Here is a 24926-nt window from a genome sequence, read left to right on the forward strand (position 1 = left end):
CTATTACAAACAAACTGCTGCCAAAATGTCTAACTGAATTAACTCCCCCCTTAACAACTATTACTAAAATGTACTTAATGATTAAATTTAACTCTGTACACAAAGTGATATACTTTATTGATTTAACAATATTGGCATGGATAGTGATGTAATTTTAAATGTTTTTTTTTTTTTTTTTTCTTTCTATTTAATTTCCATAAATGTGATTTTTCTTTTTTTTACTGTTTTGATGTATGTTGCTATATGGTTGTACTTGTACATACCGAATAAAGCATTTTTGAATTTGAATTTGATTATATATATATATATATATATATATATATCTTTCTGATCTCTTGCAGGACGTCCAGTGTATCTTATTTCAGTTATTGCTTGTTTATTAATCAGTATTATAGTTTGCTTAGTTATTGATTCATTCCTTTAGATTATAAGTTTGCTACATATATTTGAACCTTATGCATTTGGTATCTGAGACAGCCTTTGTTTAGAGAGTATTATGTAATAAGCCCCAAGCCTTATTCTTATAGTGATAGAGTCTTTGCATTTTGTTAAATAAAACACCTTTTCAAAAGGTGCTGTTTGTTTTGTGTTGAAGTCTTGTTGTACCAGAGGTGGTAAGACATGCTCAAAAGTGTATATTATTCAAAGGTGCAGTGGTATATTTGCCTCCCAGGTGGGAGCGCAGGGATTGGGTGTGGCTTATTGGTGAGAAGCCACATTCAAAACACCGGATGCAGTGGAATCGAAAAGAATGCTTGGCACAAATCAATCACAGTATACAAATGAGCGTCCAATGGTATCTGATAAAGAATCACTGCAGGATTTGGTACTACAGGACAACAGGGTACTACTATTTTATTGATTTTCCTCAAATCTTGCACTATTCTATATTTTCCACTAGGCTTTTTAAGTCCCATGATTGGCGAATTGCAAGGACTGCTCAATATTATTTTTAAAATTCCCTGTTCAATCATTTGGTCAATTACTGGGGCAAATCCTGCTTTTACTTTAGGGGTCATTCTGTATTGTGGTCTATTTGGATATATCGCACCTTCCTTTACCACAATTTTGACGGGGTCTACCTTTGCCATTAGACCAATTTCTTTTCCTTTGAAATCCCCCACATCTGACCTCACTGTATTTCTTTATTCATCAGGAAAATCACTCTCGTTAAGAAGTGAAAATTTCACATCCCCTTCTGTTCCCTGTTTAGCTAGCATAATTTTGAAAGCTACATCTTCATCCCGTGCTTGAAAAGCCACGCCATCAGGCGTACAATAGGTGGTGCAATTCATTTTGCACAACAAGTCCCTACCTAATAGGTTTACTGGACTTGAAGTCCCATACCACAAAACGGTGCAGGTCTCTGAAATTTCCAATATTCACTTCTATTGGTTTTGTGATTGGGGTCCTAATCTGCTTGTTTGAGACTCCTACAACTTGGAAAGTTTCTCCTGAGAGGGGTAGGTTTGAGATTTCTGCTGTTCGTACAGTAGAAAGGGTAGTGCCAGTATCCACTAGGAAAGTGATGTTGTTTCCTTCACGTTTCCATCAACAAATGGACCTGACTGATCTACCGCCAAGGATGCGCCAAGCACGCACTCCTCCTCCTCCCCAGGCACCGTCATTGCGACATCCCCAATTCACTCGCATCACTTTGCATCCAATATTGTTGAACGGTCTGCGTATTCTTACCACTTTCTCCACGGAATCCGATGTTCACACTGTATCTTTGCACCTGAGCATTCACATTGTTGGGTAAAGGGGCTTGTGGCACCTGTAACTGACGAGTAACTATCTGCTGCTGTTGCTTCACAACCACCTCATTCTGCATCTGTGGATTTAAAATTTGATTTACCCTATTATTCTGTTGAATATTTCTACACTCGTTCTTCCAATGTCCAAGCTTTCCACACCCATGACAAGGATATTTCTTTCTCGCTTCTTTTCTACTCATTCGTCCCTTTCCCTTGCTTTCAACACGAGACTTGACTATTCTGATTTTGTCCATTCATCTGATTATCATTTTGAGAACCAGAAATTGCTTCTTAGCGTTCTGCTATCTTCACTTGTGCCCACATCATTTTCTCCTTTAACTTTTTATGCTTTGCATCAATGTCATCACTGCAGGATTTTGCATACTTCAGAATATCATCGATCGGCTTACTTTGCCAGCAAAAGCATATGCTGCTGAATCATCTGGCTAATTTCTGATCTTAGCCCATAGACAAATCTATATAGAAAATGTCTCATATCTTTATCACCAATGTTCTCAAATCCACTATACTGTTTAAACACCTGCAGCAGCCTTTCATAATACACATGCCCTGACTCCTTAGGTTCTTGAGTTGTTCTCACTATGTTAACCCAATCTGTTTCTTTAGGGGGAATTTTCCCATTTTATGAAATTAATTACTTGATTATATTTCTTCATTACTCCCTCTGAAGGCGCACATGTCTTTGCGTCTCTAGGATACTCTTCAGTTGGCCAATCAACTGTAATTTTACATTCTGTCCACAAATCGCTTGGTACCACTATGTCAAACAGACCATCCAAATCCTTCAACAAAACCTTTGAAACCTTGACAAACCTCTATACCTGCTTGTACCATTCAATAGTTTTTTCTCTCAATCTAGGGAAATCATTTGTAAAGGACAAAATACCCTGTCTGCTCCATGGAACATGAACATAACCACCACCTGGAACTTCTCTCATCGTACACATCCTTTCAACCTTTTCTACTTCTCTTTACGGAAATGTAGATACCTCTTTTGGAGCTGCTTCAGCTCTTTTCTTTGTCCATCTACTTCTCCATCGATCTACTTCTCCCCATTTCTTCAAAAGGTGTATCAATTCCTTTATTTGTAATCTCCTTCCTGAAGCATTCAAGCTTTCTAAGTTCCTTTCAGTAAATTCTGATTTATAAGGTTTTTGTAGTACTTTTGACCTTTCTATATCTATTCCAAATTCTAATGCTACTTCCGCTATTTTCTCATGTAAATTCTTTGTCCTCCAAGTTATACTTTTACACAGAAACAACTCTTCATCTCCATATGAACCTAGTCTGTCAAGACTTATTGTATGATGATCATTTCTTCTAAATCCACCCGTAACTTGCTTACATCTAAAGTTTTTGGTGGCGTTTTCTGTTTTTCTAACCCTTTTGCCCATTCCTCCAGATCTTCATGGGTAAATCCAGCAGAACTTCCTGCCACTGGAGTGACAGTTGACACTCTCCTCCTTGCATCTATGGGTGAAATTCTCTTTGGGGTTTCAGTCACAGTCTCAATATTTGGGAGATCCAATAATGAAACATTCAAATCACTTTCACTAGTTTGATCTTCTAACATGACTATCTCCTTTCTAGCACTATTCTGTGAGACTACCACATTTTGCGATTTTGGTGTACCTCGTTTATCACCATACAATGGAATAACAGGACCAATAGTTACTGGTACTGTCAGTGCTTCTGCATTTAAGCCTAACTGATTTATTTTCTGAATTATCTCTTCTTTGGGTTTGTTCAAGGCATCCCTGTCTTTTTCTTGTGATGCGTGAATGACTGTTGGATCATATAAAACTTGTGGAACCAATGGAGTTCCCATCATGGGGGCACTTGAAGTTGTTTCTCTAGCACTTCCCTGATAAGGCGGGAATCTTTTTACTAAAATATCTTCCAACAACTCATCATCAGATTAATCACACCCCATTCCTGCCACACCTAGGTGTTTCGTTTTTTCTTTACATTTGCTCCCTTCTTGATCTTCAGCCACCAATACCGGATACAAACCCTCTGTTACTACAGCCCTTCTCCATCTTTTCATTTGGTCTCCTCGAGTGTCATATGGATATATGGGTAAAAATCCTCTATTGATTCAAATACCTCCTCTGTATTTCTTACGCTCCAATGCTTAAACTTCCCATTCTTCCAAAGCCTCATACTGTGTTAACCTAGGATTTGGTTCCAAATAAATTCATCCTATTTCTCAAATTCTGAAGAATTCTTACATTAAATGTACCATGTTCAGCAAAAGCTAAAACAGCATCATCTTTCGTATACACCACCCAATTTTCCAACCATACACCTATGATATCCACTTTCCATCATCATAAAGGAAGCAGGCATATTAGGAGGTGGCATAAGAATTCCCTCTCTAGTTACTATGCGCTTGTCCTTCCTAAAGTAATTCTTGATCTTATTAATCAACTTCATTTTCTCGCTCCTTTATCCAATTCACTTGATCGATTCCCAAAAACTCTTCTGTGTTCTCACGAAACCTGTTAGCCTACACTTGTCCAATGACTGCGCGACTCACACCAACAATCCAATCAGGGCTCACTACGTATTCCCTTCTTCACCCAATACCAGTACGCTACCTGTCTACTGACCAATCAGGGCTTACAACGCACCCACTTGTCTGACCAATGCCAGCGCGGCTCTTGTGACGTTAGTATTATTCCTTCTACTGACCCTCCCTTTACCATCTGCAGTTTTCTCACGCCCGCTGCTTCAACCAATACCAGCGCGGCTCTTGTGACGTCCGTATGTCTCCTGCTACTGACCCTCCCTTCACAAGGTAATACAACAATGTCTTTTCTAGTTTTTTCTTTATAAAAACAATTCTTGTTAGTAACAACGTAAAAACAGTGCTACTCTGTCTGCTCCGCTAAACCAAAGAATGTTTCTTCACTCGCTACGAAGAGAAAAATTCCTTGCTATCACTACGAGTAAAAAACACTGTTTACCCTTCACTTAAACTCTGGGAGGACCTGCTACTCCTCTAGGGATACTCCTCCTTTGGGTAAGGCCAAAGTTTCACAGGCGGGCCCTCTGCTGTCATTCACACTCTACTTTTATACGATATAGTCCCTAATATAATATTGCCAGCCAAGCGTAGCTTCTCAGTATTATGACAACAGACGAGTAACCTTCGGCAGTGTGATTTCCACTTACCACACTCTTCTAAATTACATTACCGGGATTACCAGGTATCTCTGTACCTGGGCTTCCAGACAACATAGAGCAGGACACTAACTCTTAGTGTTAAACATATATTCAATTGGTCAAAATCAATAATCAATGAGCAGTAATCACCAAACTAATCGATAATAACCATCACTCTCCTACCAGAAAAACTGATCCAGCGAAAGGCCAGGATGAACATTTCACAATCAACAAATGCCTCCAAAATGGGCCCATATACACATTCAAGGTTCCTAACTGTTTTGCTGGGGGTTAAGTTTTATTTTCACTTTGATCTGGATTAGCCAATGCCTAGCTAACCTTCACAGATCAACACTCTTCCTTTGGTCAATGGACCATTAGTCGAGTAGTTGATGGTGATATTAACAAGTTTGTCAATTTTATCTTATATCTCTCAATAAAATAATCACTGACTCCGGGTAAGATTCAATGAATTTTATCTAATAACTCAGTCAAAATGAATGCTCATTTGTACAGATTCATAGTGCAAACTCCATCAACTTTCATGGGAGAGAAAAATTCATTTATCAAAGTACGTTCAATGTATAGACTCATTCAGGAAATCAATGCATTAGGAGTGATAGATGAAGAGACAAAAGACATGATAAATCATACATTTGCAGACGCTGCGCACTGGTGAGGAGAACCTGTGGGGTCACAGGTGGGACTACAAGCCTCACGAAGCCGCGGGGGCTAACAGCCGATCATCCGCCCCTCCCCCCTGGTATCGGGGGACTTAACACTTCTTGCGTCTCCCGCTCCGCGGGAGACGCTGCGCACTGCTGAGGAGAGCCTGTGGGGTCACAGGCGGGACTACAAGCCCCAGGAAGCCGTGGGGGCTAACAGCCGATCATCCGCCCCTCCCCCCTGGTATCGGGGGACTTTAAAACACTTCTTGCATCTCCCGCTCCACGGGAGACGCTGCACACTGGTGAGGAGAGCCTGTGGGGTCACAGGCGGGACTACAAGCCCCAGGAAGCCGCGGGGGCTAACAGCCATTTATCCGCCCCTCTCCCCTGGTATTGGAAGTACTTCAGGGAGTCTTAGTCCCCGCCCCGCGGGACACGCGCGGGCATGCGCCGGGCTAAGGGCGGGCCGTCTGCGGCAGTCAGGGGCCGACAGAGGCAGGGCAGGGCCCTGTCCCTTGGTGGTGGTGGTCTCCTACGAGCTGAATTATCAAGAGGACTGGTAAGAACTTTGGCTAAACGGACATAACGCTGGTTGTTTACCTCTACACCGTCGCAGTAAGAGCTCCTGGACCTATCCAGTAAATATGTTGTTTAAGTTAACAGTTGCAATTTGATTCGTAAGTCCGGTCATATACTGTTTATTATCTATTGATATCTTTGTAAAGAACTAACATTGATGGAGAAATGCAAGAGTACTGTGGGTACCCTGGACGCTTTCCTGATAAGAGCAGAATCTCTTCTTAATCACGAGATTCAATTAACAGAGCGTAGACTTTCACTTGACCCTTTAAAATTTCCGCTGACCAGGGAGGAGGAACACAATAGTTCTCTACCAGTGAATAAATAATTTCCCTAATACCTTCTTTCCCTTCTGCGAATCCACAACCACAATCTCCTAATGTACAAGATAAGGAGATTTATATCCCTACTTCAAGAGGGAAAGGCCCCCAAACTCGGGAACAAACTAAACAAAAGAAAGGACGAGCTATGGGAATAAAACAGAAGGGAGGCAAGCAGGGCAAAGAGGGAAGGGAAACAGCCGGCCCTGGCTCTAATTTACTGGGAATAGCCTCGCTACAAACTCAAACGAAACGCTTAAGCTATCCTGAAGTTCAGTCAGGTCCCCCCACTAACAATTCTAAAGTAATTCTACAAGATCTAGGGAATCATATGGAAGGCCTTATAAAAAACATTCTCGAAGTAAAACTTTGTGAAATGACTTCACACTTGACTTTGATGAAAGATTTGTTCGTATTGAGAATAAGTTGGTACAATTGAAAGAAGATGTTGATTCAATTAGAGTTCGACTGGAAACTTTCAAGTCGACTCCCATTATTACGAACATTCCCTCATTACAAAGGGATAACTGTAATCAACCCAGTCAAGAGTTCCAGTCTGGTTTATCGAAGGTACTGCGATTAGAGAGTCAAAACCTCGTAACTGAGGGCACTATGTTAAAGGTTACTGCTAGGATGGAGAATATCAGTAACCAGGGGCAGAAAAACATGAACCTTAATCCCATCAACTGTACGGCTCAATCCAATACAGATAACTTAAATTTGCCACCTGCATCTTGTCCCTACGTCTTGGTCCTAACAGGGGTTCCACCTCTAAAACGGGGACTGGCAGAATCCTGGTTCTCCCTCCGTAATAAAGTGGTGGATTGGCTGGTAAAACACAAGCATTTTAACCCTCAGAACATAAACCAAATTCTGATGGTCCGAAGAGTAGGATGAGTGGGTCCCTCCCAAAAATCCATTCAGAGTGACTGTATTGTTATAAGCTTCAAGACGCCCAGAATGGTTCATTTTCTTCTAGCTGACAAGGAGGAATCACCCATAATACCTACAGTAATCTTGTCTCTTCCTCTTGGTTTTTTCTATAAGCCGGTTCCTAAGTCCACTCCGAAAACAAACGGCTCGATCTTAATGCAGAACAGGTTCGAGCTTCTGTCATTTTTAGAGGAGGTGGACTGACAACCAACTCGTTTTCTGGGACCTGCTCCTCTTATATTTGAGAGAGAAAGTACTCACGGACAATTGATTTTAGTCTGTAATCCATCTCCGGAAGTAGTACATTTGGAAAATCCTCTGATTTCCCCCCCCTTAACTCTATCCCGGTCCCTTCTGTACAGGTTCAGGAATTCCCTGTAGACAATTATGGCCACAAGTTATATCAACCAAGCCCCCAAGTAACAAATGACTCAGATCTACTCTTGGTGTCTTTAACGAATAGCAGTCCTCTAAAAGAAAGAAGCTGTTTAAACATAGCCCCCCAGTCTGATAATAATGCTTTAAGAGGGGCCTCTATTAGTGTTGCATTTTGGAATATTGCCAGTCTTCGATCTAAGATCAACCAAGAAGGGTGGTTAACTTTTGTGCGGTCTAATGATATCATGTGTTTTCAGGAGGCATGGTCAGTACAACCAATCCATTTAAATGGCTATAAAACATTCTTCTCCTCGGCACTTACCTCAGCATCCGGGCGTGCGAAAGGTGGTTTAGTGATGTATATATCAAACTCAATTCAAGTGAGAGAAATAATCTCCTTAAAAAACAAGGAGAATTATCAGATAATCTCAATAGCCATAAATAAATCCGCCCACATCGTGGTAGTTAATTTTTATAATAATCTACAGCAAATAAAACTGGTGGAGATATTGAAGGAAATACGTCATTTCCTTCTAGATTTTACTAATAACTACCACGGGAAAAATGCCATCATTATATGGGGTGGTGACTTTAATTTATCTCTCTGTGAAAGAAACAATAACATTACATGTGGCCTTTTGGACGTGCAAGACAGTAATATTACCCATTTTCCCCATTCTCTTATAGGGGCATGTATGAATGAGACGATTTCACTCCTCCAACTGACCTTTGCTAATGAATTGTTAACACCCGCTGTTTCCTTAAGTCCAACCTTCAATGGTAGATGAGCCTCCAGCTGCATAGTTTTTATTCTTATGGCATCTAGGGCTTCACACCTCGTAACTAATTTTACAACGCATGATTGCGCATTTAGCGATCATTTTCCGATCTCCATTACCATGCAACTGGCACGAGGTAGTATAAAGCCAACAACCTTGTACTAGGAGGAAAGTCTTACTATGAATAGACTAAATGGTTATGCAATAAAGTGGGCCCGTTCAGATCCTGAATTAATAACAGAAAAGGTTGTCAGAACCTCCATGCCCGCAAAAAGCTTATGTTTGGCGGAGAGTTCAAACCCTCAGGAGATAGTAGACAACTTCAAAGTAGTAATTAAATCTGTAAATGACGCCCTAACCATTATACCTAAAGGGAAAAGAAAAATAAAGACTAGCTGGTTTAATTCATCTTGCACAAAAGCGTACTCTGACCTTAAAGCAGCTCTTAAAAAATCCAATAGAGATAGGGCAGAGGTTATCCAACTAAGGAAAGCATACTATAAAACTCTGCATCAGAGAAAGAAGGAACTAAAAGAGGAAAATTAACGACAGCACAGTGTTCTGGGAAGTCATAAACACACCATCCTCTCCGGCCGAAGGGAGAACAGTAATATAGAAGTTACAATCACTGAATCTGATTGGATAGTTAATTTCTCGCAGATATTTGGCCTAACGGAGGATTCCACCCAAACCCACAGCACTCCCGGGAAAAGGATCAGTAGCCTAAGCCCTTCTCCGAGCTCACTGGCCCTAGATTTTACTCTGGCCGAAGTTGAGCAAGCTTTGAACGCCAGCAGAGGAGGAAAGGCCCCGGGCCCTAACTGGGTCCCCGTGGATTTATATAACTTTAAAATGGACCTATGGGCCCCATTATTACTCAGGGTACTAGAAGCCACGGGAAAAGCTGGTCTTTTGGCCTCTTGGTCAGAGTCCATCTTGGTCCGGGTCTTTAAAAAGGGCGATCGCAATAGTCCAACGTGCTATCGCCCTATTTCTTTATTGGACTCGTTGGGAAAGGTGGTGGGTCGTATCCTGTTAGAACGCCTACAGCACTGGACGGAAGATAATAACATCATATCTGACCTCCAGTATGGATTTAGGGAAGGCCTCGGTACCATCGAGCAGGTCTTAAATCTGTCGTTACTTAGGAGCAAATATGTAGAAGCGAAGGGTGGAAGACTGCATATGGCCTATGTAGACCTCACTGCAGCGTTTGACTGCGTGGGTCATGCAAAACTCTGGGACATCTTGACAGCAATGGGGGTTGATACTCTGTTGGTTAACTATCTGCGAGAAATGTATTCAAATGCATCTGCGAGAGTGAGATATGGTTTGGGGGGCCAGTTATCGGCACCTTTTAGGGTGGAGCGGGGAGTAAGACGGGGCTGTGTCCTGGCCCCCTACCTTTTTACTCTTTCTACAAACGGCCTGGAATTAGCCATGCTGGCTGGGAGTCAGGACCTTCCCTTCGTCCAGAATCGTCCAATCCCCGATCTCCTATACGCGGATGATGCGGTTATCATTGCTCGCACTCCTTTCGAACTGCAGCACTCTGTAAATCGATACAACTTATTCATGTCGAATTTAGATCTAAAAATCAATATAAAAAAGACCATCACTATGACTTCTGTCCGAAAATTAAGAAAAGGAAAATATATTTATATAAGTAATTCTAGGGTAGACCACACTCCCATTATCCTTATCTAGGAGTTGTAATAGATAAAAAGGGTACTTGGAAAAGAGCAATTGAGGTTAGAAAATTGCAGTTTTTAAAAGCTCCAATGGCCTTAGTAGCACTTACTCAGAGGCTTGGAAAACGACCCCCGGAAGAGATGCTACGTATTTACCAGGCGAAATGCGTTAACACAGCCATCTACGGGGCAGGGGTTTGGGGGTATGTGCAGGCTGAATCCATATAAAAAGTAGAAAACAGTTTTTTAAGATTCCTACTTGCAGTACCACAAAGTACGTCCACATTCAGCTGCCATTTAGAACTGGGCGTGTCCTATATTTCTGACATCATAGGGATGCAACCAGTTCTATTATGGCATTGTCTTTGGACGTCTAACAAGTTAACGCTTACTCAAGCAGTCGTGACAGATTGTGTTAAGCTAGAACACGCTCAGAAGATACAGTGGCTACAATATGTTAGGAAGTTCTTATGCGACTTGGGTATGGAGAATTATTATCACAACCCCCATGAAATGGCCCGGATATCAAGGAAGATGTTAAAGAATCAATGTCTAATGCACTTAGCTGATCTCCGCCTGACAGCTGAAGTAAATAAAACCTCTGTTCAGCATTCACTGTCAATTCAATTCAATTCAATTCAGCTTTATTCGATTAAAAAACATTAATCATAAAAGCACAATGCATAAAAAGACAATAAACATAGTTACATTAACAGCTGATTCCTTGATTTAAAAATGAATTTTAAAAATGCGGTGACGGAAGCTACAACATAAGGTGAATCTGGCATTTGGAGGGCTAATAGTGCAGGGCGACACTGCCTAACACCAAAGGATTTCAAAACTGGCAGAATCCATCTTTTCCTGGGAATGGTATAAAATTTACACAAGAAGACAACGTGTAATGTAGATTGGGTTGATATATCGTCACATGGACAATTACAGAGAGATTTAGACCAATCATTACAGGCAGGGAAACTTAATAACCTGTGGATAATACCCAAGCGGAAACGGACTAACAGAAATCTGTCAAAATCTCCAGTAACAATTGTTATGTACGGTTGTATTAAAAGATGAGTGGAGATCAACTGATGTGCCTGAACAGAAATCTTCTTCAGTTCTATACACAGTCTAAAATCATTTAAGTAGTCCAGGCACAGTTTTTTCAAGCCCTTTCTCGCAATCAGGGTCAAAGAGGTAGGATCATCATAAAATTCACAGTGATCCAATTTACAAAAAAACAATTTGATATAAGTTAACCATCTTATCCTTGGCGCCCCTTCCAACTTTAAAACATCCATAATAATATTGCGATTCAAGCCCAAGTTATCTGAGGTCCAGATCCTATGCCATTCGAGTATAGGTTGTATTTTAATTATATCTTCTAGATAACCAATACCCAGTTCAGCGTGGCATATGTAGGTAGATGTAGAATCTGGTACTGCCAGTAGGAACCGTAAAAATTTGTTTTCTACCGTCTGTAGGGAGGAGACATCGACAATCCCCCAAACACCAGCACCATAGGTGGCAACAGAAACACATTTTGCATTATACATTTTCAGCAGTTCAGACGGGGGCCTCCTACCCAGTTTCTTGCTAAAATTATGAAGGGCAGTCACAGTTCTCGCGAACAGGGCGCTCCTAGTTTTTACAGCAAGTTGCCAACTTAATTTATTATCAAATAAAATGCCCAAATATGCAAACGAATTGGTGTATTCTATCGGCTTATAGTACACATGCATGGTCTTTAAACCCCTGCTACCACCACTGCCACTAGTCATAGCAAAAGTTTTAGAGACATGGATGGTAAGCCCCAAATTAGACATAAATTTCTCAAATGAGGAAATTACACATTGCAGGGCAAGTGGGGTACGGGCCATTAACACGGCATCATCTGCGTATAATAGGGCTGGAATAGTTCTCGAGTCTAGTTGGGGAAGGTCACTGCAATTTTGGACTAGATATTTTTCAAGGCCGTTAATATATAAGTTAAAAAGGAAGGGAGCGAGAACACATCCCTGTCTCACTCCTTTTCCTATCTTAAAATCCTTTGTACATTGGCCCTCCAATCCGTATCGTACCCTAGCCGTGACCCCTGCATAAAGTTGTCTAAGAAAGGTAACTAAGACAATATCCACACCAAGCTCATCTAAAATTTCCCATAACTTTGCGTGTACAACGCAATCGAAGGCTGATGATAAGTCAACAAAAGTTAGGTATAGATTACCCCTTTTGGCCACCGTATATTTATTCATTAAAAGATTTAAATTGATACTCTGATCCACAGTCCCCATACCCTTGCGAAAGTCATATTGGATATCACATAATATTCCCCGGTCCTCAGCCCAGTCTTGTAACTGTCAATTCAATCAACTGTGATGATCCAGCCTTACTTAACCTGGAAGCTATGCAGTTTCGATAGATTTCTATTGACTCGATTCAGATTAAACATCTTTCATCGCCTTGTCACTTTTCCAGTGACAAATGATTGGTCTAAGCAGTTAACCCATTGTCCATGTGATGGTATATCCCCACAATCGCTCTTACATGTAACCATTTTTTGCAAATTTTATATTGAACCCAGAAAGCGATGGCACATTCCGATTTTAAAAAGCATGGGCCTTCGCCAATGTCGCCCTGCTTTTATGGTTCTCCAATTTCTGGAATCAGATCTTTTAGCCATAAATAAAGCAAGGTTCTTGAAATGTTGTATTCGACATAGAACTCATTTGTAACTTGAGCTCTGATATATTTTAAAGTACCGTTCTACGTTTTTTAATCTGCAAAACTCTGAATGTAAAATTTTAACTTGTAAATAACTCACTGTGATGATTTTTAACAATAACTTAATGTAATTTCTTATCAGAAAATGTAATGTCTTTTAAGATGTTTGATACTTTTATGGTTTTTCTTTCGATGAAACCGAATAAAGTAAATAATGGAATGGAAGGGCATACATTTGCAAAAGATATGCAAATTTAAGACAGAATAATATTTACCAAATGGTGAAACGGGGAAACCCAACCCTCTGGCCAAAGGACTGCTGGGAGTCTCCTGACTTAAGAATCAGGTGACAAAGACTATAGAACAGGAGCAGGATAGGATAATACTTGCTACACTTCTCTAGAACCCCGACGCACCGGAGCGCATCCCTCTCTTACACTCTCCCTCCTCTATATTCTTTCGCAAATCTTCAATCTAATCAGGCTGTCTTTCAGGAATGAATCTTCCCAGTCTATTCTCTTCTTTCCAGCAGCAGCTCTCACCCACACCTCACTCAGCATCAACCCCTTTCTTAGCTTAAATCACTCTAGTTATACTCTTTAATTCTGCATGTCCCACCCTCAAAAGTTGCAAATATCAATGAATATGGGCTGTGATTGTTGGGCAGGGGCAGGGAACTTGTCATCACCCCATGCTGTCATGTTTAATTTCTTAACTAAATCTTTGTTTAGCAAAACCCTTCCCCTTTAGCTCATTTATTAATCTGCCTTATTATTTTCCCATGCGACCGATGTATCAATTCAAAAAACAAATTTCAATAGGACTCTACAGTTGATGCACATGTTCCCGCAACGACTTGTCCTTGGCTCTTGGCAGCCTGTCAACGATCCTTTCAGTGGGTCACAATTTTATCACACCGCGCATGTCCCAACTGACGTACATCTTCACCGCCATCTTTTTCATTGACTTAGCACATTAGGCCCAAACATACACTATTAATAAAAGAAGCATAAACAGATGGTAATTTCTTAGATATGTGATTGTCACTGCTCACCACCCACTTCTACTCTATTCCATGTTAAATTCTCTTTCTTTAAGCAAAAGCATTAGCAGCAAAGTCTTCCTTTGAAGTTTAGGCAAGCATATCCCAAGCACGCGGTGCCTCAAGATCTAAGATTATTAATCTTTATGCATGCGTGAGAATTTCCCTCTCTAACGAGTTATTCACATGGTTATTTACGCAATTCTGGGTTGCACATGCGCAAAGCATTTTCCGATTTAAAGAGGGGTTTCAGTTATGTTGCAAATTATTCTTTGTTATTCAAGCGTGCATAAAGCTCTTTTCCCAATGTGTAAATGTCGTGTGCATGTTAATTTTCTCTTATTTATTATTTCTTAGTTATTAGTACCTGTTAATGAGAGAATGATCCGAACAAGTTTCTTTTCCTTGAATCCTTGCTCCATCAGTGGTGTTCTTCCCAAATGTCAGCATTTCTGTTTTGTCCAAATTCAGTTTGAGGCAGTTGTTTCTCATCCAATTGGCTATGTTGGTCATTGCACTGCGGAAGTTGGTTCTAGTGTTGATGGGATCTTCGGTGAGCGAGAGGATTACATGGATGTCGTGAGCATAGAATATATGCTAAGTCCGTGGGATCTGACTACTTCTGCGAGGGGGATCATGTAGATGTTGAAGAGGGTGGGGCGGAGGGATGATCTTTGGGGTACGCCACAGATGAGTTTCTTGGGGGCGATGGTGAAGGGAGGCAGAAGGGCGCTCTGTGTGTGTCTTGTGAGGAATGAGGCGATCCATTTGAGGGTGTTCTGCTGGATGCCTAAGCTGGGGAGTCTGGATCAGTTTCTCCATGGTCTAGTATCGTTCTGATGTTGCCTGTGGCGGCGATCGTGCGATGCGACAATCTGTGCGGTCCTCTAGCAATAAAAGAGCAGTAGCAGATTCATTTATATTTGTTTGCTGCAAACATGTAACTGCTGAGGTCAGTGAATGGAAAAGGGTCAGGTCTGAGTATTTTACTGTTGTCAGATTTTCAAGAATATTGGCTACAGGTAAAAGTTTACAAATTGAAATTAAAGCGACAGTTGTCAGAGTACCTGTGGAAGAGGTGATAATAAGTCTTGCTGTACAAACGGAGATTACTTTTCAGACGTTTTCCTTTTTTATCCTGTTTTATTCAGATTCTGAATCCAGTACCGATATTTTATGCCACATGATGCCTTTTTACAGTTACGATGTTCCCCATACATGCGGTCCTGATCCAAAAATCTGCTGCCAGTTTGATTTCAAACGTCTTCCAGGAGGCAGAATAAATTGCCCTTGGAGAATACCTCCTGAAGAAATCCATCCTGGAAATATCGAACATAGGTAAAGACGCATATCATGCAATTTAGAAATGTAAATGGTTAAATGTGTATGAAATGTATTTTGAGCGGTCATCTATTCAATATGCTCTGAGTTTCCATATGTAGTTAACGGTGATGGTGTGGAATTAGAAAGACTAATAAGTAGATCCCTTGATTCATTTTAGTTGTGTTTTGCACTTGCGTGATAAATATGGTATAGATTTCTCCTTCTGTTTTTAATTTAGTTTTGTGTCAGTTGTAAAAACCTAGAATCGCCATTTTGAGTCATTAAAAAACCTAAGTTATCCTCAATGAAAGCCTGGATTGGAAAGTTTGGAAAGTTTGGGAGGGAGGTGGCCAGTCATTAGAATTTCGCCATTTTATTTATTTATTTTCAGAGTTTTATATAGCGCGAACTTGACCCGAATCGGGTATCAGAGCGCTTTACATATCACCAGTTACGCACATTCATTTTTGTTAGGCACGGGGAGATTAAGTGATTTGCCCAGAATCACAGGCTGTTCAGCGTCATTGTCGAGACTCAAACCCAGTACCCCGGATTCGAGGTCGACCGCCCTAGCCGTTAGGCCAACTCCTCTCCCCATTACACATTTACTTTAGTTATAGCCTTGTTGAGGGCAGTGGTGCTGGAACAGTTTTCAGAGTGGCGGTGCCTCCATTATAGCACCACGTCCATGGGCAGGGGAATAGTAAGGGGGTGGTGGCGGACTGTAATTTACAGAAACAACTTTTTCTGTTGAAATGGCCACCAAATGTGTATATACACGCAGTTTTACTGATAAAACGAGAATGTGTGTATAGTGTTTCAGGTAATATTTATCATTTGCACCAAGCAAACTGATTTTCTTTGTTTCTATTAAAGTCTTCGTTTCCATTTCACTTCAGAATTACAAAAACGTGTTTCATTTGTGTTTTCCTAATTGCTTATATATTTTTTACTATGTGTATAGGTCTTTTACAGGTATTTCTATAGTAGAAAAAACACTGACCTCCTACAGCCTTTCCATGCTCCAAATCCTCTCACTTTGCAGTCAGAGAAATACAAGTAAATTCCAGGGTCCAAATTAGTTTGGATTTGTCAGAAGTCAAAGACTGACATTTGACCGCTGCAGCAAATGCTACATAATAAAAACAAAATCTAAAGGCATATTTGTTTGCTCATTTACCTTCTGAACTCTAGCAAGGCTATTTTGGGGGAACCTCGACCACCAGCACTTATCGGTGAGGGAGCATTCTGTGGCTGCTCGTTTTTGGTTGTTTGCTTTTTAATACTTGCTTTCTCTATTTGTCTTTTTTCTGTCTTTCTCTCCTCCTTTGTGGCGCTGGAATTAGAACCTTTTATGCAAAACATCAAATGTCTTCTGACTAGCTGCTGATGAATCATTTAATATAGTTATTACTTTCCTCTCGCTGTCTCAAACAAGGAAGGCGTTTCTGATACTATTACTGGGGTACAGGAGAGTGTGGAAGAAGAATGCTGCAGTTTACCAACTTGTTATTACACATATGTAAATACAAATTTCTGTTTTGTTCATAGGCTAATTATCTGAAGTATTTCAAAAAATATCGGCAGTTTCGAAACAGTGAAGCTCGTACTATTATATTCCCATTCCGAGTTATACACCTTCAAATGAGGAGTGAAATGGCAATAACTAGGGGGAGAAAACATTTAAATAACGCTGTCATAATTAGCGTGATTTTGAATATTTTGCACTTCGCTTGTTATCCGAATAACCTGAAATTATTCCATAGAGTTACGCCACCGATTGTGGCAAAATGATAGAAAAGATTGCACAAACAGCAGAACACGTGACAATTGTTGTTCTTACATGCATAATTTTCGCACGAAAGGCCTCCTCGCGTCACTGAATGACTTAAGGGCACATTGCATGCTAAAATATAGTGCTAAATGACGGATTTGCATTTCGTTTAAATATATTCAATTATGCATAGTTTCCCCAACATTTCTCATATATTTATGCAAAAGCAATTATGAAGATTTTGCGCACTCCTTTTAATAACCCATCCTGGGTTGCAAAATGCAGAATATTACAGTATTAGTCCATGCAGATTCTGCAGGGTTATACCTGACATTTTGCTTGGAAAAGATGTGGTATTTTCTCACAAGTTGAAATTATGATGCAAGAGCAGATTTCCGGACAATAACACGCCACATTTTAGAGACCCATTTGTTAACATCAGTTGCGGCTCCTGCAGGTAAGCGCAGTTGGGGATATTGAAAGATGAAGGAATAATAAATTAGCTAGCATTCGCGCCAAGAATTTTCAATTCTATTAAGGACACGGAGGCGAGGATTATGCTTCTCTTTCTATTTATTGCTACTCACAGCAGCCAATGAAAACTTTTCTTATGTAAAACAAACTACATTTCCCATGATGCATATACCACATCACTTCCTGCATGGCCCCATAAGAGCCAGTAACACCGGAACCAGTCCTCTTTCTTTGCTCCGAACAAAAGTCCAATAAGTATTAAAGTTCAACAACAGCTTCCAACGTGGAAGAACACCAGACCAGCTGGGAAGAACGTCAATCTGCACACCGGATTAATCCATCTTCTTGTCAGATCCTGAAAGAACAGAGATAAAACAACCCGTAACTTCTGTAAAATCAGAATATATACACAACGGGTGGGCAAAAAATTACATTACAGTAATTTAACCAGGTGGGATAATCCTCGCCTCCGTGTCCTTAATAGAATTGAAAATTCTTGGCGCGAATGCTAGCTAATTTTTTATTCTATTACAGGACCGGAGGATATATCACCCCCGGTTTATAATAAAGCTGCTTAAACGTTGATTCAGACGACCAGTCTGCAGAATGCATAATATCCTGCACCGTAGAACCCAGCATGAAAGTCTTAGAGGCCATGGCGCCTCGAACAGAATGTGCACCAAACACTTGGGTATCCACCCCTGCTTCATGCATAACATCTTTGAGCCATCTGGCTATGGTAGCCGCAGTCACAGGTTTATACGGTTTTTGCAGAGCTATTAACAATTGCACCACACCATCAGGCCTAATAGACCTGGTACATTCTTCATAAGCCTTGAGGCATTGAACCACACAAAGTTTAGTATTATCGGGAAAAGCATGATAATCCACACTACGTGACATTGTTTTAGTCCTAGCCGTAATAGAGAACGAAACTCCCTCCGGAGTAAATACTCTACCTGTAATATCCAGTGCTTTAACATCTGAGGAACGTCTGCAAGCCGCTAAGCAAAGCAACATGGCCAGTTTTGCCGACAATTGTTTCCTGGACAACCTGTTGTTGTCCGGCCAGTTATTAAACAGAGACAGAACCAGTGAGACATCCCACAATGAAGTGTACTTAGGTTTAGGTGGATTAGCTACTCTGATACCCTTTAGAAGTTTACATATTCAAGGATGCATTCCGACAGGCTTACCCTCAATCTGAGAGTGGCCTGCCGAGATGGCGGAACGGAAGTTATTAACCGAGCGATACGCCAAACCCTCCGCCGCCTTTTCTGACAGAAAATTTACAATATAGGGTAGTCCTGCCCCCACGGGATCCACATGTTGTCCCATGCACCAACGAACCCAGCCTCCCCAGGCTGAAGCATACCGCTTCCTGGTAGAGGGGGCCCACGCTTGATTGATAAAGCTTGCAGCCTGGTCCGAAAATCCTGGCATTTGCCAACGTTGCCTGAAAGTCTCCAGGCCATCAGGGACAGGTGCCCCGATAGGACCATCGGGTGTCTCTCCCCCTGAGGGCCCTGGAGCATCGTCGAGGACCATGGGATCCTCCTGGGGAAGTCGCAGCTCGCCTCCAGCAACAATGGGAACCAAGGCTGCGACTTCCACAAGGGAGTCACTAAAATCACTTCTGCTTTCTGGCGCATCACTTGAGTGAAGACGCGGGGAATGAGGATGAATGGAGGGAACGCGTAATTCAATTTCTGAGTCCACTCTTGCGCAAAGCCATCCGTCGCCAGCGCCAGAGGGTCCGGCCTCCAGCTGAAGAAACTCGTCATCTGACGGTTCAGTCTGGAGGCAAACAGGTCTATCTCGCAAATCCCCCAAATCTCCTGTAGCCACCGGACCACTCGCGGGAGAAGTTGCCAATCGCTGTAGTCCCTGAGGTGGCGAGAATTCCAATCTGCCACCACATTGGCCTGACCCGGAATGTATTCCGCTATCACCGAGATCTGTTGGCTCATGCAATAATGCCAAAAGGCTTTCGCTATCTCCACCAACATTGAGGACCTCGTGCCCCCCAGTTTGTTGATGTACCGTACCGCCGATATGTTGTCCATCCGAAGAAGGATCCGTTTGGGAGCCAGCGTCCGGATCGCAAATGAACCTGCCAGGAGCTCTAGACAATTTATATGAAGATCTAACTCCCCTAGGGACCAACGTCCCCCTGTGGAAATATTTCCACAGCGCGCTCCCCAACCCCAACGGCTGGCGTCGGATTCTATGACTACGTCTGGGAGAGAGCCAAAAATTGCTCTGCCGTTCCATGCCTCGACGTGGGCTAACCACCATTGCATCTCCTCCCTCACTTCTTGAGAAAGAGGGACTACGTCCGTGTAGGAAAGGCCCTTTTGTAAGTGCTGAATTTTGAGTCGTTGAAGGGCCCTGTAGTGCAGGGGACCCGGAAATATCGCTTGAATGGACGATGCAAGAAGTCCCACTATCCGGGCAATCCCCCTGAGCGAGACCATCTGTTTGGTCAGGAACGAGCGAAGCTCCTTCTTTATATCCCGAAGCTTGGAAGTTGGGAGACTGAGTTGGGCCGTCTGCGAGTCTATGACGAACCCGAGAAAGTCTATCTTCTGTGTGGGAGACAAGACCGATTTCGGTTCGTTGACCACAAACCCCAGGTTCTGAAGAATATGAATGGTCATGTGCAAGTGGAGCGCTACTAACTCCTGAGATTGAGCCATGATGAGTATGTCGTCCAAATAGACAATCATGCGAACCCCTTGTTCTCTGAGGTAAGCAACGACCAGTTTCAGAACCTTGGTGAAGCACCACGGTGCTGAGGAAAGTCCAAAAGGAAGGACCAAATATTCGTACCATCGGTTCCGCCATTGAAATTGAAGGAAGCGGCGATGGGGGCGATATATGGGAACGGACAGATAGGCGTCCTTCAGGTCCAGCCGGACCAACCAGTCCCCCTGCTTTAGTAAGTCTGCCAGCAGATGGATGCCCTCCATCTTGAAGTGTTTGTAGTTCGGAAAGTGGTTGAAATCTTTTAAATTGAGTACCAACCTTTAACCACCGCCTTTCTTCTGCACCAGAAAAATATTGCTGTAGAAACCGCGAGGGCCCTCGTTGCAAGGAGCTATCGCGCGTTTCCGCAGCAACTCTTCTATTTCTGAATCTATAAAATCGCACTCGAGTTGGGAAAAAGAAAGCTGTCTGGGACGATGTACCTGACAGGGAGTCTGAAAAAACTCTAGGTGGAACCCCTAAACTGTCTGTAACACCCAAACGAGCGTCCCCGAACTCGTCCGGCCCTGTTGAAAACACCGGCGTGGAAAATGCGCTTAATCCCGGCCTGAGCCTTGTCCAGGGTCGTGAACGTGCCCACGTATTTTGCAACGTCCTTGACGAATCGGTCACCAAAAAGGTTGCCGTCCGCCAACGGCCCAGGTTCCGCCGCAGCCAACTCTGTAAGATTAGAGTCCATGCGCATCAATATTGACTTCCTGCGCTCCGTTGAAATCGTGCAGTTGGCATTCCCGAGCAGGCAGATAGCCCGTTGGGTCCAGCCTGCCAGCACATGGGAATCAATCGTGCTCCCCGATTCCTGTGCCTCCAGAGCCATCTCCAATATTTTCGCTAGGGGTCCGACCACGTCCAGGAGCTTATCCTGGCACCCTCGCCAAGCGCGATCTATCCCCTTCTTGGGGTCTTTGGCAAATTTTTTCAGGAATTTAAGCATACTAGGATCAATGTCCGGCGTCTCCGCCACTTTGTCCGAGAGGTCCGGTCTGGGACATTCGGACCGCATCCTGTTGCACACCTCCTTATCAAAGCCCTTGCGCAAATTCTCGTGCAAATACGCAGCCACCTCGGGGGCAGGCAACCAGTCCGAGGATCTGGGGTGAACGATATCCGAGGGGTTGAATGTAAAGGGCGTGGGGGCCGGCGGAGAAGGCTCCACATGTTTGACCTTCCGAGACTTCTTCCTAGGAGGGGAGTCATCAGGGGTGTCAGAAGAGGTGGAAGTAGACTCCGAGTCAGTATCGTGTACCCTCTCACGCTCTCTAACCGGGCTCGGAAGTGACTCATAAGAATCGGAATGCGGCCAAGACTTAGCCCGGGATTCTCCTGACGGCCCCTCTGGTTGTTTAGTGAAGCCATGCTGCTTCGCAAATTTCTCCAGCTGCTTAGTAATAGGCTTTAAAGCAGTCGCCAAAGCTTGCTGTACAGTTCCCGGAGCTGCCTTTTCCAGGGCCTTGTTGACTGACTCCTGCACAGAAGCGTCCAGGGCCTCAACAATATTATCCTCAATGGCAGGTCCTCCTACCTCCTCTTCATACAAGGTATCCTCCTCCTCGTAATGCACCCAATTATCCATAGTGGAACCAAACTTGTAAATGTATTTGCTCATAAGGCAATAGCAAGGAGGAATAATCCAAGGGGGGAGCCAACCCACCTCACAGCAGCACCGGTACCTAGCTCCTCAGCAGCAGCTGTAGATCAATTATTACAGCCCTCAGGGCGTAGTGGAGCCAAAGAGCAAGAATCAGATCCAAGGAGGTGTGCTCCCTCCAGGCCCAGGTCGTTTTTGCAGCCAGCCAGCCAGGCGTCAGCAATGCTCTCTGATGAAAAACGCAGCCTGAATGGCAAAAAACGAAAGCAAAACACCTAAAGCCGGGCAGTTACGACGTGCGTAGCCCAAATCCTACTAAAAATAGCCCAATTGGGCTACGCACGTGGAAACTCGGTCGACACCGAAATAAATAAACAAATAAGGCTCCCGGCGTCACTGGCAGATAAGGGAAGCCTGAGCGCCACTTTATTGCTTAAAAATCACCCGCCAAAGGCGGGGCGGTACCGTGCCTGCTTAAACCCTGTCAAAACTGATCGCGCGCTCACACGCTGCTCGGGGACACCGGCTCTGCGTTCCGAGCGCCGCCTCTCACACGGCAGGACTAAGCGCTGTGTCAGAGCAGCCCTCGCTGCTACCTATGCCCCTGACTCCCCCGCTGTAACCGGGGACGGGTAGCGCCTCAGCGCGTCACTCCCAAGAATGAAATCGGGGACTGTAAGCAAGCGCGGTAACAATACACATTGAATCGCTTGCGCAACAAGTCTGCAAATACTAAATACATCGCAATCACATTGCCATAAGCTGAACATAAATCATCAATACTGTCACAAAGAACGGAGCTCTCAACTTAACTGTCTGCGTGAGCAGCAAAGAAAGAGGACTGGTTCCGGTGTTACTGGCTCTTATGGGGCCCTGCAGGAAGTGATGTGGTATATGCATCATGGGAAATGTAGTTTGTTTTACATAAGAAAAGTTTTCATTGGCTGCTGTGAGTAGCAATAAATAGAAAGAGAAGCATAATACGAAGCCTCCGGTCCTGTAATAGAATTGGATTTATTTATTTATTTACTTAATTTTCCCTATTCCGTTGTCTGTTGACAGCCCCCCCACGACTGCTTAACATGTGCTACAAAACACACTATTTTACCTTGCGCTGCTCCACCCCTTGCACTGCATGAGTATCCCACATTAAATACACTTGCTCTTTAAGCAGCATTGGATTTTCCACAACTCTGCCATTAGTGGGTTGATGTTGCTGGCCAGCACCAAATCACAAAACTATTCCAGCACCATTACCTTTGTCTCATTTCTGCCGTTCTTTCTCTTGTTCTGGGTCAAAGTATGATGATGAAAAATAAGTCATGGTACCCAAAAATGAGTGCTGGTGCCCACCACTTGTAACCACAGAGCCAAATTAAGCACCATGGGCCATATGGACAAAACCATTTTTGCTGTGAATCTGACTGTTTCCGACTGCAAAATTGACTTTGTTATGTACAAAACACAAATTGCAGTTCGGTAACATGTTACCAAGTCGCCGTGTGATTAGCAATTTTATTCGGTATTTGGAAGGGGCGAGTTTAGGACGTCCATTCCAAATACCTAATTTCAGGGGTGTTAATGAATATTTTACGACCGAATTACAGTTGCAAAACATTATTTTTTCACCAACACCTCAAGGGTATTGGTAACCACTGCCTGCTCTTAAAAAAGTATATTTAATCATTTAATTGAATTTTTTTAAACTCATCCTGTTTTCCTTTAAGGGAAATGGGCTGCATTTAAAGAAATGAAAACAAAAGAAATTGCTTTATTAGAAAGCAATCACAGACATGGAGGTCTGCTGACACCAGCAGGCCACCATCCCTGTGATAGCTGCAATTCTTAATGGGTCGCAAACTGCAACCTACCACGAAAATATTCATGAGGTAGGTCAATTTGGAGCCCCCGTTGGAATCGCTTAATGAAACCTAATGTGTTTGATACATTAGGAGTAGCAATTTCCTAATTCGCAGAAAATTACATTTAGGTATTCTCTATTCCTAAAATCTGTACATATGGCCCCTAATTCCTCTGGGCCCCTTGTTCATGGCACAGGTCACAGTGGGCAGTGAGAGCAGCTTCTGGTATAGAGAGCCAGTGTTCAAGCGGTTGTGAGCTGCACTCTTTGACACAGAGGAGTTGTTTTTCTCATCACCTGCAGTGCATTGGATTCATCACTCAGAGATAGACTACTCAGAAATAAGTAGCCTAATTCTATTCCCTGAAGAGGCAATAACGGCTTTTAATTATTTTTTCCCTTATCACAGACTCTTTCCTGCTACTCCGTCCCATTGTTCTGGGTGAAGGTAATTTAGGACACGTGTGTTAACCTAAAAAAATGTTCGATCACATTTCATAATGTGTCGAGTGCCTGTAATTAAACTGTTAGTTAATGAATGTTTTATTGACTTGTACAACTGGCAAATAATTCTTAACATGCAGTAAATATATGTGCATTACAGAGAGAGTAAACTGTTCATATTTGCTTAACAATTGCATACAAATCTCCTAGAAAGAAGTGACTCAAACAGATGGACTCACCAAAAAACAAAAATATATGCTCGAGGCCTGTGTGGTTGTAGATACACATGCTTTGCACGCTCCTGCCATCTAATGTTTGGTTCGGATGTGTTTCGAGTCACGATAATGTGAATGTGCATCAACTCCATTATTAATTGTTTTCTTTCTACCGTCTGGTTTCGATGTGTGTGCCTATGCTGTGTTTTTTTTTTGGTTCGCTCGCTACCTTTTCATTTGTCTATATTGTTTCGATCGCTTTTCCAATTGTTGCATATTTCATCGAGTCACTTCGACCGCCACCCCCATAGGACCTCGTCCTTCGGAGCCTATCTTCAGTCTCCACTTTTCTGGGCCTTGCTGGTGATGGAACGGACGCCCTTCTTTTATTGTCCTCGCTGCATGCGAAGAACTCTCGGTC

General features: G+C 42.7%; 1 protein-coding gene across 2 annotated transcripts in view; it reads left to right on the forward strand.

The window, feature by feature from the left end:
* The window catches only part of MAN2A1 (mannosidase alpha class 2A member 1), a 1157125-nt gene that overhangs the window by 394256 nt on the left and 737943 nt on the right, over positions 1 to 24926 (forward strand). For both annotated transcript variants that reach the window (XM_085632583.1, XM_085632582.1), the window contains one exon: positions 15209 to 15395. In XM_085632583.1, the coding sequence (XP_085488709.1) occupies positions 15209 to 15395 (187 nt within the window). The remainder of the gene's footprint in view (positions 1 to 15208; positions 15396 to 24926) is intronic.

The sequence above is a fragment of the Triturus cristatus genome, chromosome 2_1, assembly GCF_964204655.1.
Source record: "Triturus cristatus chromosome 2_1, aTriCri1.1, whole genome shotgun sequence".
Lineage (NCBI taxonomy): Eukaryota > Metazoa > Chordata > Amphibia > Caudata > Salamandridae > Triturus > Triturus cristatus.